At 32.1% G+C, this 14,532-nt stretch overlaps 1 protein-coding gene across 1 annotated transcript; it reads right to left on the bottom strand.

Annotated features, from left to right (window-relative positions):
* Positions 1-2,270: 2,270 nt before the first annotated feature.
* Positions 2,271-14,268, bottom strand: LOC112680719 (multiple inositol polyphosphate phosphatase 1-like). Its single transcript, XM_025550900.1, has 7 exons — positions 14,025-14,268; positions 13,669-13,961; positions 3,394-3,516; positions 3,179-3,302; positions 2,987-3,087; positions 2,811-2,920; positions 2,271-2,731 (listed from the first exon to the last, which is right to left on the bottom strand). Exons 1-7 carry the CDS (start codon positions 14,179-14,181, stop codon positions 2,383-2,385), a joined length of 1,257 nt encoding a protein of 418 aa, XP_025406685.1. The 5' UTR covers positions 14,182-14,268; the 3' UTR covers positions 2,271-2,382.
* Positions 14,269-14,532: the final 264 nt, after the last annotated feature.

Raw genomic sequence — 14,532 nt, 5'->3', positions numbered from 1 at the left:
TCAAAATTAAGAGAATTATTCGCAATAATCATAGTTTTATGCCAACCGTCTGAACCTCTATCTTTGTGGGAACAGTTCAGAAATGATTTTTGTGAAGATATTCTTCATACAGAGCGCACTCGATTAAATGACTTGCAATTTATTTTTTCTGATGAAATATTTAATAGAGGTTTGATTGAAATAGAAGATAAAGTTGTTTGTCTGTCTGAAAAATATTTAACTGAATTTGGAATGAACTCACCTGTTCGAAATGAAAAAGCATCTGATCCTTTTGAATTCTCAATTTTGCGTTCTTACGATATAATAACCGATTACAAGAATTTGTAGAAATCAATTTACCAAAATTAGTAAATGATCAAAAATATGCTTTTAATGTTATTACAGAAAGCGTAATGAATCATCAAGGAAGAGTTTTTTTTTTAGATGCTCCGGGTGGTACAGGAAAAACATTCCTAATTAATTTGTTGTTGGCTCAAATTAGATCCTCAGGTAAAGTTGCATCAGCGGTAGCTTCATCTGGTATAGCAGCAACTCTCCTTAGTGGCGGCAGAACTGCTCACTCGACTTTCAAGTTACCGTTAAATGTATTATTTGATACAGAATACGTTTGTCCGATTCGTAAAAATGGCCCTCTTGGAAAAATTCTTCAAGAAACCTCATTCGTTGTGTGGGATGAGTGTACAATGAGTCACAGATCTCATATCGAAGCAATTGATCGAATATTAAAAGATCTTAGGTGTAATAATAAGTTTATGGGTGGCATAAAATTTGTTTTCGCTGGTGATTTCCGTCAAGCCTTGCCAGTAATCCCAAAAGGTAATCGAGCTGATGTCGTTAATGCTTGCTTAAAATCTTCCCCTATATAGAACTATGTTGAAAAACTTTGTTTGCGAACAAACATGAGAGTTTATTTATGCGGAGGGGACGATATTTTTCTAGCATAGTTGTTGAAAATTGGAAATGTAACTTTAGAAAATGAAAATGGTTACATTTCTGTCAATCACACGATTGGACGGGTGGTCAATAACGTGGAAGAGTTGATTTCTACAGTTTATCCTGACATTTTTAATCTGTCCAATAAATCTTATTAGTGGTTATGTGAAAGAGCTATTATCTCTCCGAGAAATGTAACAGCAGGAGAAATTAATGATATCATCCTTCTAAAATTCGATGGACACTTACGTGAATATCTATATATTGATACAGTTACATCAACAGATGATGCTATTCATTATCCACAAGAATTTCTCAATTCTCTTTCTCCTTCGGGGTTTCCTCCGCATAAGCTGAAATTAAAAATTGATGCTCCAATTACATTATTACGTAATCTTCAACCACCGAACTTATGAACGGTACAAGATTACAAATAAAATCGTTGTGAAATAATATTATAGAAGCCGTAAATCTTAAAGGGCCAGCGAAAGGAGAAATTGCATTTATTCCAAGAATTCCCATGATTCCTTCTGGCTTGCCGTTTTCTTTCAAACGTCTTCAATTCCCGGTTAAAGTTTCTTTTGCCGTTACCATAAACAAAGCGCAAGGTCAAACATTCAAGTACGTTGGCGTAGATCTTCGTACAGAGTGCTTTACACATGGGCAATTATACGTGGCATTTTATCGAACTGGGGACCCGAATCATCTTATGATTTTAATTTCAACTGGAAATATAACAAAAAACATCATATACTCAGAAGTCTTATAAAATTCTTATTTTAATTCTTTTTTTTTCTTTTTTTTTTCTTCATCAACTTCAATTTAATTCTTTATCAACCATAAATTATTTCTTTTTTATCTGTATTTATTTTTATCATTTATAACGCTAGAAAAATTTCAATCCGTTTTCATTAACCGTTTTTTTATATTTACTTGCCGATCACATTAAACAATAATATTTGAAAAAAAAATTCTACATATCATGGTCCAAAGGCAAAATAAACAACCAATCATGGGCGAAGCTGTGACGGGTCGGCTAGTTATAATATAATAAAAACACAATTTTTTTTTAACTTACAAATTATAACATAATAAAACATACTATTTTCTCTTTTTTATTGTTTTCTTTTTTTTTCATTAGGTACATTACTTTTAAAATTAATTTTGCCGCTTCTGAGACTTGACGCCTCCGGGTATGTGCCTACCCATGCCCCCCTAAATACGGGCCTGGTGGTGGGATAAGAAAAAAAAATTTCTCGTACATTGTCCTTACTTGTATGGAAAAAAAAATTGAAAGGATTATGAAACTACCATTTTTATCGTTGTAATTGTTTATTTATACTACAAATAGTGTACACTTAAAGTATAATAATCAATTTTTACAATCACACTAATATAAAGATATATTGACAAATTTTCCTCCACATTTCACATAGAATTATATGAATATTACTTATCAATTTGTATTAATTGATCATATTGTGAATCCAACAATTGTTTGATTGAATCCCAAGAACATAAGGTACAGTCATATTGTTCTACATACATTGGCGCATCGTTAATGAAAAATGTAACTTTTATATCGTTTCCACATTTGTAGAGAACAGCCCTTATGTTTGACGAAAATGGATCCAAGTATGATGTTCTCCATTTTCTATCTTTCATGCTTGCGAAGTTAGTGTCTGTAAGATGTATCGTATCCTTGGCGTAGCCTAATCCAACAATAACGCTGAACACATTAGCCGTATGACCAAAGTAAAACACTCCTTTTGGACCGCTTTTATTTTGATCTTTATTGCTGTATTATAAAATCCTTTTTGTAATCGACATTGTAGTAAGTATTATGCTTTTATAATGTGTATGGTAGTAATACTTACTCAAAGTTATTGATCAGATCTTGTATTATGGCCATACTTTCTTGTACGTTATTCATGTTTCCATAACCGTGTGAATAGTAATATTTCAAATCATAATAGTATTCCAAAACCTATTATAAATTATACAGTAGATAATTGCTTATTAATATAGGTTAATTTCACGATAATTATTTTACTTTTAAATCATCATCTGTAAATACAGCGCACCAGGGAGAATCAAAATTAATATCTTTCGCTTTTTGGTATCGACATGCATCGTGCATTGCCTTAACTATATCTATAAAATGAATTAAATTAATATTTAAAATCATTTAAATTCTTAAATCATGGATAACTAATGGTATAGTATTTATAAATTTTAAACTTACTAAAATCTAGAAGGTTATCTAATCCCAATATACGAGCTACATTTTCTATTACTTTATGTATTTCTGGACCATTTATGAAGTTTGTCTCGAAATCTGTTACCATTGTTTTTACTCGATTAACTAACTAAAATAAATTATTTTTTATTAGCAGACAACGTTAAAGTTATGATAATAATAAAATTTGTAAAAACTTATTTTATAATATTGGTAAATACATTAAATCTGGCGTCAAATAAATCCATTTTTTCAAGTTCATTTTCATCAATTACTTTTTGGAACGCTTCATTCAGAAACATAATTGCACTTTCTTTACATCGGGTTTCTGGAGATACTATTACCTGCGAAACCATAATAATATTTTTTTAATTTTAATACGTTATGTAAGTAGGACATATTTTATATAATTTATATAATTTAAACTAAAAAAGTCAGTAAATCAAAACACTGCTGTGTATTAATAGTCATAAGTAAATTTTCAATTTTGATTTCAAGTCCTAAAAAATAATTCATTGAACCATATTTTTATCGTAGAATTTACTTATAAATTGATTTCCTTTAAAATTTTAGTACAGTGTCTATTTGACGGTTTCATGTAATTATTGTATTCGTTGTCTATAAATATTGGTAAATCTAAAAATTGTGTGAAAGAGAAACCGCTACTACGCATCAGTTGAAGCTTTATGTTGTTTTTTATTTTATATATAACCACAATTTATAACGATACATATACGTCAAGATTTATATTTTCAATTATATTATTTTAAAGTAATCCAATTTTTAAAATTTTCCATCGTAAAAATATTTTTGATGATTTAATTTACTACCAAATCGTAAATATTGTATGTTAACACCTCTAGCTAACTAACTAACCTAACCAGCACTTGCTTGGGAATTTTGCTCGTGCTAACTCGTGGTGTGTTTGGGAGCTAGGTAACACAATTAGTATATTTAAATAATAATATGGCACAATTTTTTCTAGTTATGAATGAGGGGTTGTAAATCGGTGCCCTACTAATGTAACGAAGAAAATTATATAATAATAATAATAATAATAAAAATGGTACACTAATAATAAATAAATAATAATGATATTACAGGAAACGTCATTCCACTGGAACTGCTGAGGTGGTGGTCTCACATGACATGTAAAAGATACTGGTTACGTAAAAGTTACGATGGAACCCATGAGCGTACGCAAGGGGTAGTCAGGATAGGCATTGACTATTTTCGAACCTTCTCTCCCTCACCAAAATATTCAATATTATCACAATAATAAATAACCATATTATGTTCAACCACTTCGAAACGTACGTATACGATGAACATATGTATAAGAATATTGGAAAAATATAATTATTAAATGAAATGAAGATACTCCATCCAAATCTGTTGTTAATATTAAATGTTAATATGTTATGTATGACTACCCTGCCAGTAACGTCTATACACGCTAATGGTGGAACCATAAATGTAAATCGTGCGGGGTGGCGATGGTGATACACGCATACAAATCGGTGAAAAACCGCAACGAAAACTCGCAAAACGGCAGTCTCAATAGATGTCCGTTGGGGAATTAATTGATTCCTCTTTAACTTTCGTTTTCAAAAAAAAAATATTTATCATGGAAGCGCGCGATGCTCAGATTCAAACAAAATACAAAATAAATAATCAATATTTGACGTTATCAATAATTGAGAATTATAGTATTTTTAACCATCACAAATGCGAAGTACGATATTTTTATATATGTTTTTTTGCACATACTGATTAAAAAATAAAATTATAATAATAATGTAAGAGAGATTTTAAAATTATATACATAAATAGTTTTCTCATTCATTTTTTTTAATAATTTATTTGTGTGAAATAGTGTATATAAATTTTTTATAACAAAGAATAAGTAATTAATGATTTTGATTGAGGGGGCCTTTTACATTAAATTTAAGAGGTTCTACAACAAAAGAGGTTGAGAAGCACTGACCTAGAGTCAGGAACTGGACCTATAGATTTTTTCGGTTCCGGTTTCGGTTTCTGTTTTTTAAAAGAGTGAGGGTTCTAAAACCGGTTAATGTCGGTTGATTATTAGATATTTATTAAAAAATAGTAATGTAATTTTTTCATTTCATGAAAATAGAAGGTATTATGAATAGTTAAAAAAAATAATTATAAATATATTAAATATATATATTTTATCAGCCTATTATTATTTCTTTGAATTAGGTTAAGTTATTTTATTCCAACTTATAGTAAGAATTTGTAAAATATTTTGTAATATTGTGTAATATTATGATTTGATGAAATAAATATCTTTTATTTAAAATTTAATTTTAATTAGGACTCAAAGTTAATACTGAATACTGTTGTAGCTACAAATTTGTATAAACATTAATTATATTTAATACTTAATAGACAAGATAGATGATATACTCATTGTAAATTGTAATATATGAATAAACATACAATAATAATGATAATAATATTAAAAATTCACTTATTATATGTATTACACTATTACAGTTTACAACAAAAATTAATAAAAATATAAAAAAATTTAACTTTTATTTTTTTGAAACGACAAATGGACAAACAAAATATTCATTACCATAGTTTTACTAGTCTAAATAACTGACCTAAATTAACCCTTTTATAATTAAGGTTACTTTTTTTCATTTTTGGAAATAAAGGTTTCGGTTTCAGTTACGGTTCCAAAATTTTATAGGTTAACGGTTAACCAGTTCTAGTACCGGTTCTTTTCGGTTACGGTTCTGGTCCCTGCTTAGAGCATCAAGTTTATTTTGGAAAATAACACGAAATATCTGCGTTTACGGATAATTTTGGGGGCCTATGCCAACACAGCAAAATTAATATAATTTAATACCATAGACTTATAATAGATTATTAGACTATTATAATTATAATACTGACGAAAATATAGGTAAGGAATAAAATCGGGAAAAATATTCTTTAAATAATTCTCAGTTCAGCGTCGACCGCCGTAGCGTACACACGCTTCGCGCTCGTTAATGTTATTGTATAGTATCGCACGCAAGTTGTCCGTAGCACACGTCTGTCGATCGTCATGCACGTACACTATCGCCCTTCGCTTATCGCATCATTAAATTAATGAATAATAAATCGAACCGTATTATTCAGTTTATTATCATCATTATCCGTATAATTTCCATACGTAAAAAAAAAAAAAAAATAATCTAATCCCGTCACCATCGTCGCCAAATCGGCTGTAGGCCGATACCTACAGCTTATCAACCACCATGCAACAAAACAACTCAGACACTAATAAACTTAAAAACAAATCGAAATTATCTTCGATAATTTTCACGAAAACTGCTTCTCACACGACGCAGGATGTAACTTCTCCGTCTGCCACTTCAGTTAACAACCAAGAATGGAGTACTGTTGACAACAACAAACGCATTAGGTCACCAAATAATACTACCTCGCCACGCACAAAAAAAAACAAACGAGCCGTCATTCTCCTCACCGAACCGCTACTCTCTACTCGATACCAACGTAGATAGTATGGATCTCGAAATTAACGTAAAAATAACGAATCACCTTCACCACCACCCCCTCCACCACCAATTTTCTTAACATCTCCAATTAATTTCATCATTCTGTGTAAAAACCTAGAACAAATAACGAAAACCGAAGGCTTCCTTTGCAAATCTAATTCAAAAAATATAAAAATAAATCTTCACTCAGCCAGTTCCTACCGCGCCGCGATAACATTGTTCAATGAGCACAAACTTGAATACCACACGTATCAAACACACGAGGAAAAATCCTACAGAGTCGTAGTCAGGAATCTGCATCATACAATCCCTACTGATTATATTAAAGAAGAAATAGAAAAACACGGTTTTCTGGTAAAAAATATAACTAACATCCTAAAATCTCAAACAAAAGAGCCCCTTCCACTATTCTTTGTAGACCTCAACCCATCCCCAAACAACAAAGACATCTTCAACATAAACAATATATGTTTCACTAAAGTCAAATTTGAAGCCCCACACATAAGACGAGACCTAGTCCAATGCCATCGCTGTCAACAGTATGGCCACACAAAAACATATTGTAACCACCTGCCTAAATGCGTCCGTTGTGGCGAGAACCATACCTCGGACCAATGCTCCAAATCTATGGACCTACCCGCAAAATGCGCACTTTGCAGCAAGGCCCATCCGGCAAACTACAAAGGATGTGCTGTCCATAAAGACCTCCAACGTTTCCGTAAAAAAAAACAAAAACCGACCACCATCTCAAGACTAATAACAGAAAACTCCGACACACCTCAAGTCTAACCCATCAGCCAACCTCCTCCAGGAACATCATATCCATCCAATGCTCCCGCAAGATCTCTAAACGAACTCATCGACACCCATCGGCACTTATCTTTTTCACAAGCGGTTAAAGGTAACAATTCAAATAAGCTAAAATCAAGTCACATAAACGACCCACCCCCCGATCAAATATTAACAAGCCAACTTACAACTTTCATATCCGAATTTAAAACTCTAATCTCTCCCCTCATAACACTTCTTAATCCACTAATCAATAAACTAAGTACTAACAATGGAAACTAATCTTAAACTTAGATTACTTACAACGCAAACGGCATTATACCCAACTTGAACTTCAGGCAGCCCTCAATATTCATAACATAGACATAGCAATGATATTCGAATCCCACCTAACTCCGACAAAATCTATTAAAATTCTTGGATACATAGTTTATCAAAGTAATCTCCCTGACTCCACTGCTCACGCTGGATCGGTGATTCTAGTTAAAAATAACTTAACACACTCCCTTCCTCCGTCTATTAGTGAAACATATCTCCTAGCAACAAGCATCCTAGTTTCCGTCAACAAACATCTTAATCTGTCTTTCTCCTCCATATACTACCCTCCAGGGCCTAAAATTAACTCAAACAATTTCATAAATTACTTCGAATCTTTAGGTAAGTACTTCATTGTCACCGGAGACCTTAATGCCAAACACTCTTCTTGGGGCTGCCTCTCAACCAACCCAAGAGGCAGAATCCTTATAACTCAATAAATAACTCCAACATATAAATAATACCCCCCTCTAACCCCACCTATTGGCCAACACATCAAAACCGCCGCCAAGATATCCTCGATATCGTCATCGCAAGAGTACCAAGTAACGCCATTACTATTATCTCCAACACAAACGACCTGTCATCCGATCACACACCAGTCATACTCGACCTCGAAATTCCCTGTTCAAACTCTTCCGAAAATCCTCAAAATCTTGGAAAAATAGATTGGCCAACTTTCCAACAACTCATCAATACTCGTACATAACTCAACCCTTCCTTAAAATCAAGTGAAGGCATTGATAGCACTATCCAAAAGCTCACTTCAGATATTCAGGAATGCACTTACTTAGCAACAACACCAACCATAATTCACCCCTATAACCTACTTCCAAATCATATAAAATATCTTCTCCGAGAAAAACGAAATGCAAGATCTCGGTGGCAAAGGCACAAATACCCCATCGACAAACACACTTACAATCAACTAAATAATAAATTTAGGAAAGCACTCCAACAACATAACTCATATTCATATTACTTTCCTATATTTATAACGCAATGCTGCGTTTATCCTATTACCCCCTAACCTGGAAATTTTCAGAGATAATAATGATTCCAAAACCCAACAAACCTCCTGAAAAAGTAACTTCTTATCGTCCTATAAGTTTACTCCCTACATTATCGAAAGTATTCGAAAAAATCCTATTAAAGAGGCTTATCCCACTAGCTATTACGGCAAAAGTTATTCCCGACAATTAATTTGGATTCAGACCCAATCACTCTACCATTCACCAACTCCATAGAGTAGTTGACACCATCTCAGTTTCTCTAGAGAAAAAACACTACTGCGCTGCCGTCTTTTTAGACGTTGCACAAGCATTTGATTGAGTCTGGTTTGATGGCCTACTTTTCAAACTTAAAAAATTTCTGCCTGCCCCATACTTTCTATTGATCAAATCATATTTGAGCGATCGTACTTTTGTCGCACGACAGAACTCGAGCCATTCAAACTACTTTAACGTCTTAGCCGGAGTTCCCTAAGGCAGCGATATTGCTCCCTTCTTATACAATATCTTTACGCACGACATTCCTAAAACTTCCTTCACCGAACTCGGTTCCTACGCGGATGATACAACAATTGTGGCCTCCAATGAAAACCCAATCACTATTTCTAGTATGTTACAAAGACACCTCAACATAATCAAACTCTGGACAAAAAGATGGAAGATCAAAATTAATGAATCCAAGTCCTCCTTCATTACATTCACCCTAAAGAAAAGCTTTTGCCCCTCAGTCAAAATGAAAAACATCCCAATTCCCTCCTACTCAGAAGTTAAATATCTTGGTCTCATCCTAGACAGTAAACTTACCTGGAATCCTCACCTAAAAGCCAATCGAAAAGCCCTTAATTCCCGACTCCACCTCCTAAGACCATTACTTAAATCTAAAATGAATATAAATACCAAACTACTAATCTATAAGTCCTTACTCAGGCCACTACGGACTTATGGCATTCAATTATGGGGAGCCGCTAAACCCTCAAATACCCGTACAATCCAAGCCTTCCAATCAATATACCTTCGCCTAGTTACATCTGCACCCTGGTATTTAACCGACAATTCTCTCCACAAAGATCTTAAAATCCAAAATATTAACCAAATCTCCAAACTATACTACACCAGACTTCACAACAAACTTCAACAACATACAAATCCACTAATCTCTAAATTATCAACGAAAACACTCCCTAATAACCCGCGCCGTAGACTTAAAAGGCAATGGTGTAGAGATCTTCTTCTATAGTAAAAGAGTTTAATAAGTGCTGGTGGTCATAACCAGGTAAAACCCTCAAACCAAAAAAAAAAAAATATTTAAATATATATATTTTTTCTCTTTCTCTCTCTTTTCCATTCATCAATGTTATTCTGTCATTTTATAGGGTGTTACCATTGGGTATCCTTCCTAATCCCATGAATCATGTTATCTGTTTTTTTTTATTTACTGTCACTTATCAAACCTACTTATTATAAATTATTACTTATTAAAAATTATATGTATAGATTGTAGATTTCTTCAATGAAAAAAAAAAAAAAATTCTAAACATGAATCCAATTATGTAAAAATAATATTGATAAATATATACCCTATGTGCAAAATCTCGTTACATATCTATCACATAACAGTCATACTGTGAAATAAGAAGTTTATCATTTTCCCTCAGTGAACACTCACTACACACAGACTACACACAGACGCTTAACGCCCAGTTTTGTGAAGTTCATCTGTGTGATGTCTCAAAAAGTATATAGAAGTACCATCACAAAGTAACTACTATATGATATCTATGTTAAGTGATAGGGAATAAATTTTTATAATTCAAATGTTATCGCAGATGTTACATTGATTTCTCGTTAAGTGCAATTAGTCATCTATGGAACGTTACACTACTTAAATATTCTTAATAATTCTGTAAAAAAATTCAAAATTTAAGCTCAAGAGACTTCATACGAATTCTATTGCACAAATTATCACAATTTTTATACGCCAATGCGGGAACTGATCTTGGTATCCTAACCCACCTAGCTACAAGTTTAACCTGTCGGGACCCTACTTAATTAGCAACTAATGTCGAATCTCGACTGTTTAAATTGTTTCAAATCTGTGATGATAATATTGTACATTTTATGATAGCCTTTCCTCTGTATAATATACATATATGATATTATACCAACACTAAAGTCAGCGGATGAGAGGTACTACTCTTCAGTGGTATACGCAGTAGGGAGGATTTCTAAATTGGAAGGGGGGGGATTGAAAAATGAAAATAAATTAGTACCACTCAGTAGAATATAGACATACAATTAGGTTTTAAATAACTAAGTGAACATACTATATTACTATATTATATGAAATATGAAACCTTGCATATGGACCACTACAATCAATAATCATAAATTATCGATAAATCATATACATCAGGTAGGTACAATGAACAACACAAAAAAATTAGTATATTGTTGGTGGAAGGGTGACGCTTCAGATTCTTGGCCTCTCACAGTGCTTACATCATAGTACCTACTCTTAAACCAATATATTATACTTTTAGTGTAAGTAGGTACCTACCTATGATTATGTATAGGTATTTAACCAAGTACCTTAACTTAATAACTATCCTATAAAAGCAGGGTAAAGTACGGTCACACACACTAGATATCATTAGCCACCAACGAGTCTTTTTATAAGTGTATATTTTTATATAATTATATACTTTTTATAAGTATAAAAAAACCAGCACAAACACAAATAAATAAATTGAAAAACCAATGAAATACACATGTGCTGCTACCGATATTTGTCACTAAACACTTACATCGGACGGTCACACGTTGTGAGTGCAACCGCGAGCAGGGCCGGATTTAAACATTAGGGGGCCCAGGGTAAAAATATTTTGGGGCCCTAAATGGTCCATATCAAAAATTGCATATCTACCTAAACTTATACCATGAGTTAAATATATTTATATGATAGTTTTTTTTTTTTGCTTTATGGGCTCTTAAGGCCTTTCGCAGCTTCTACGAAACCTCTCCACTTGTCACGATCAATGGCAGTCACGAAACTTGCTGCTTCGTCCACCATTCTTATATCTGCATTTAATGTATCCCGCCAACGTTGGCGAGGTCTTCCCCTGGGACGCTTGCCAGTAAGGTTATTATTCAGTACTTTTTGAATTATGCTTCCCTCAGCTCGCCATACATGACCGGCCCATTCCATACGTTTAGATTTTAGAAAGTATTTAACATTTGGTTTATTATAAAGTGATTCTAAGTTGGAATTTTCATAATCTCCTGTTAATTCATTTCTCGCAGGGCGTATATTTTCCTCAGCACCTTCCTCTCGAAGATAAGAAGTTTCTCTTCATCTCCTTGGGTTGTCGACCACGTCTCGCAGGCATATGTCAATATTGGACGTAAGTAAGCTAAATACATTTTTTCCTTTGTCGTTCATGATAACATTCTCGAAGTTAACAGCTTATTCAGCGAGATATATGCACGATTCGCCGAATTTATCCTAAGTTTGATTTCATTGTGCATGTTGTTTTTATGATTGATGTTTACTCCTAGATATTTGAAGTCATCGACCCGTTCAAAGGTGAATGGCCCGACTACTAAATCGTTCATAATAAGCGCATGGCGTGCTAAAAGCATATATTTTGTTTTTGCTTCGTTAATTATAAGTCCCATATTCCGACTGGATGCAATTAATTTTTCTACAGAATGTGCAACCTCCTGACGACTATTTCCTAATACGACTACGTCATCCGCATACGCCAACATTGTCATATTTTCATTAATCTCCATTACTCGGTCCTCCCCTACATCTCTTACAACTTAATAATAGTCTAATTAGACTATTAATTAACTTTATTAATTAAATAACATAAGTAGTAAGAATAACATAACATAAGCAGCGTCGTAAGCGTAACTGTAATAATTTTAATTTAGTAGTGTAGACAGCAGTGGTAGCAGAGGGAGTTGGCAGTGTTACCAACTACCTTCTACATTTTAAAAATCGTTGTAACTTCTTTGTTAAGTTACACACTCTTATTATAAATTACTAGGACTCGGATTTAAATGCCCTAAAAATATCAAAAAAAGATTTTTCATAAAATGCATTATTTATTAAATACATTCAAATTATTATTAAAAAATGAGTAAAAAATGAAATTTTATTTACATTACACTATAAAAAAAAAAAATTAAAATTAAAAAATTAAATTACATATTTGAATTGCACTGTACGATTAGTATTTCTTTTAAGATTTGGAATTTGAAATTCCCCCAGTTTTTTTTTCTTACCTGTATTGGGTATATGTAAACTCCGCCAGTTTTTTTGTGTTTTGCCTGTGAATCCTTTCATAGTCATCCAAGAAATTCGTTTTATAAAAGTCATTGAATGTTCATATTTTTAGTAAAGTTCTTATCGAATTTCAAACCCATACTTATATAACTAAGTTGCATATCTTAAGTAAACAAGTTAAAAAATTCGAAAAAAAAAAAATGACAGTGTTACAGGATGTTGTAAATAGATGGAGTAATACAAGATTTAGAATATTTACAAATTGTATCGCATCATTTTAGTTTACATGCATGACATAGCTATATATTTTTGGATTATTAGGTATAACGATAATTTATCATGATTTTTTTACTGTGATTTAAATATTTAATGTGAACGATATATTATATTAAAATTTTTTTTTTAATAATTATAACATTAATTTTATACTACTATTTGATTTTCTTCACTGGCGGAGTTTACATGAACTAAATTTTACCTGATTTTTTTCAGTGGTGGAGTTTACATGCACCCAAATATATATTTCAAAATAGGTATATTGATAAATATTACCTTAAAATCTTGGGAATTAAAATTGTCCTTAAATATATCTTTGTATAAGTTCCGTATATTTCTTCCCAAAAACGTCATATCATTATAACCTTGTTCAATTATTTTTTCCGCATGTTCATCTTTCAATTTAAAAGTCCATAAATTTAATTTATCAACTTCCTCATTTTTCAACTGGGATGTCATTTTATTTATTGAAAGATAATTATGTAATTCCGAAATATTGGCGATTATATTATTTGAAGGAAACCTTGTACCATGTCTAACAACCATCCATATTTGTAATACCTCGCAGTCTAATAATTATATCCACCACGTTAAAATGATTATTTTTGAATATTTAAAATAGTAATACTTACTCGATTCTGGAAAACGAACAACGGGTGCCACATACTTATAAACAGTTGCTGTAGAAAAAAATCGATAACGATCATTAATATGTTCATAGAGTCTATATGGATAGCATTTTACAAAATTAAATGAAATTTGCAAAATTATAATCACCAATAGTTTCATGTTTTAGAATAGTTTAAAATAAAAGTTTGAAAAACTAAAAAGAAAACCATAAACTGAGTGGCACTCGAATGGTAGTTTGCCGTAATATAGGGTTAATTTTCTTCATCGTAATATATAAACATTTTTAACATCTGGGTAAATATCAATAAAGATTAATAAAGATGTTCGAATGTTTTGTTAAATGTATAGTCTTGGTTTTCACCAAACTAGTAAGTTTATTTTGTCAAATATGTGTAAATAAAATATATTTGAAGTCAATAGCGCCGAATGTAATTGAAACAGACAATTCAAATAATTATATTGACCTCCATCTCTTCAAACTTACTATCCTCTCAAATACCTAAATATTTT

This window comes from Sipha flava, unplaced genomic scaffold, assembly GCF_003268045.1.
Source record: "Sipha flava isolate LNK unplaced genomic scaffold, YSA_version1 179_pilon_pilon, whole genome shotgun sequence".
NCBI lineage: Eukaryota > Metazoa > Arthropoda > Insecta > Hemiptera > Aphididae > Sipha > Sipha flava.
The sequence above is the reverse complement of the archived record's forward strand: the minus strand, read 5'-3'. Positions and strand labels throughout refer to the sequence as shown.

Bases quoted from the DNA above. Each gene is read 5' to 3' on its own strand.
- LOC112680719 (XM_025550900.1), bottom strand. From the start codon at position 14,181: ATGAAACTATTGGTGATTATAATTTTGCAAATTTCATTTAATTTTGTA. The intron at 3,517-13,668 runs GTAATATTTATC...ATGGTTTCGCAG, and splicing joins TTAATTCCCAAGATTTTAAG to GTAATAGTATCTCCAGAAAC. The intron at 2,921-2,986 runs GTAAAATAATTA...AATTTATAATAG, and splicing joins TTACAGATGATGATTTAAAA to GTTTTGGAATACTATTATGA.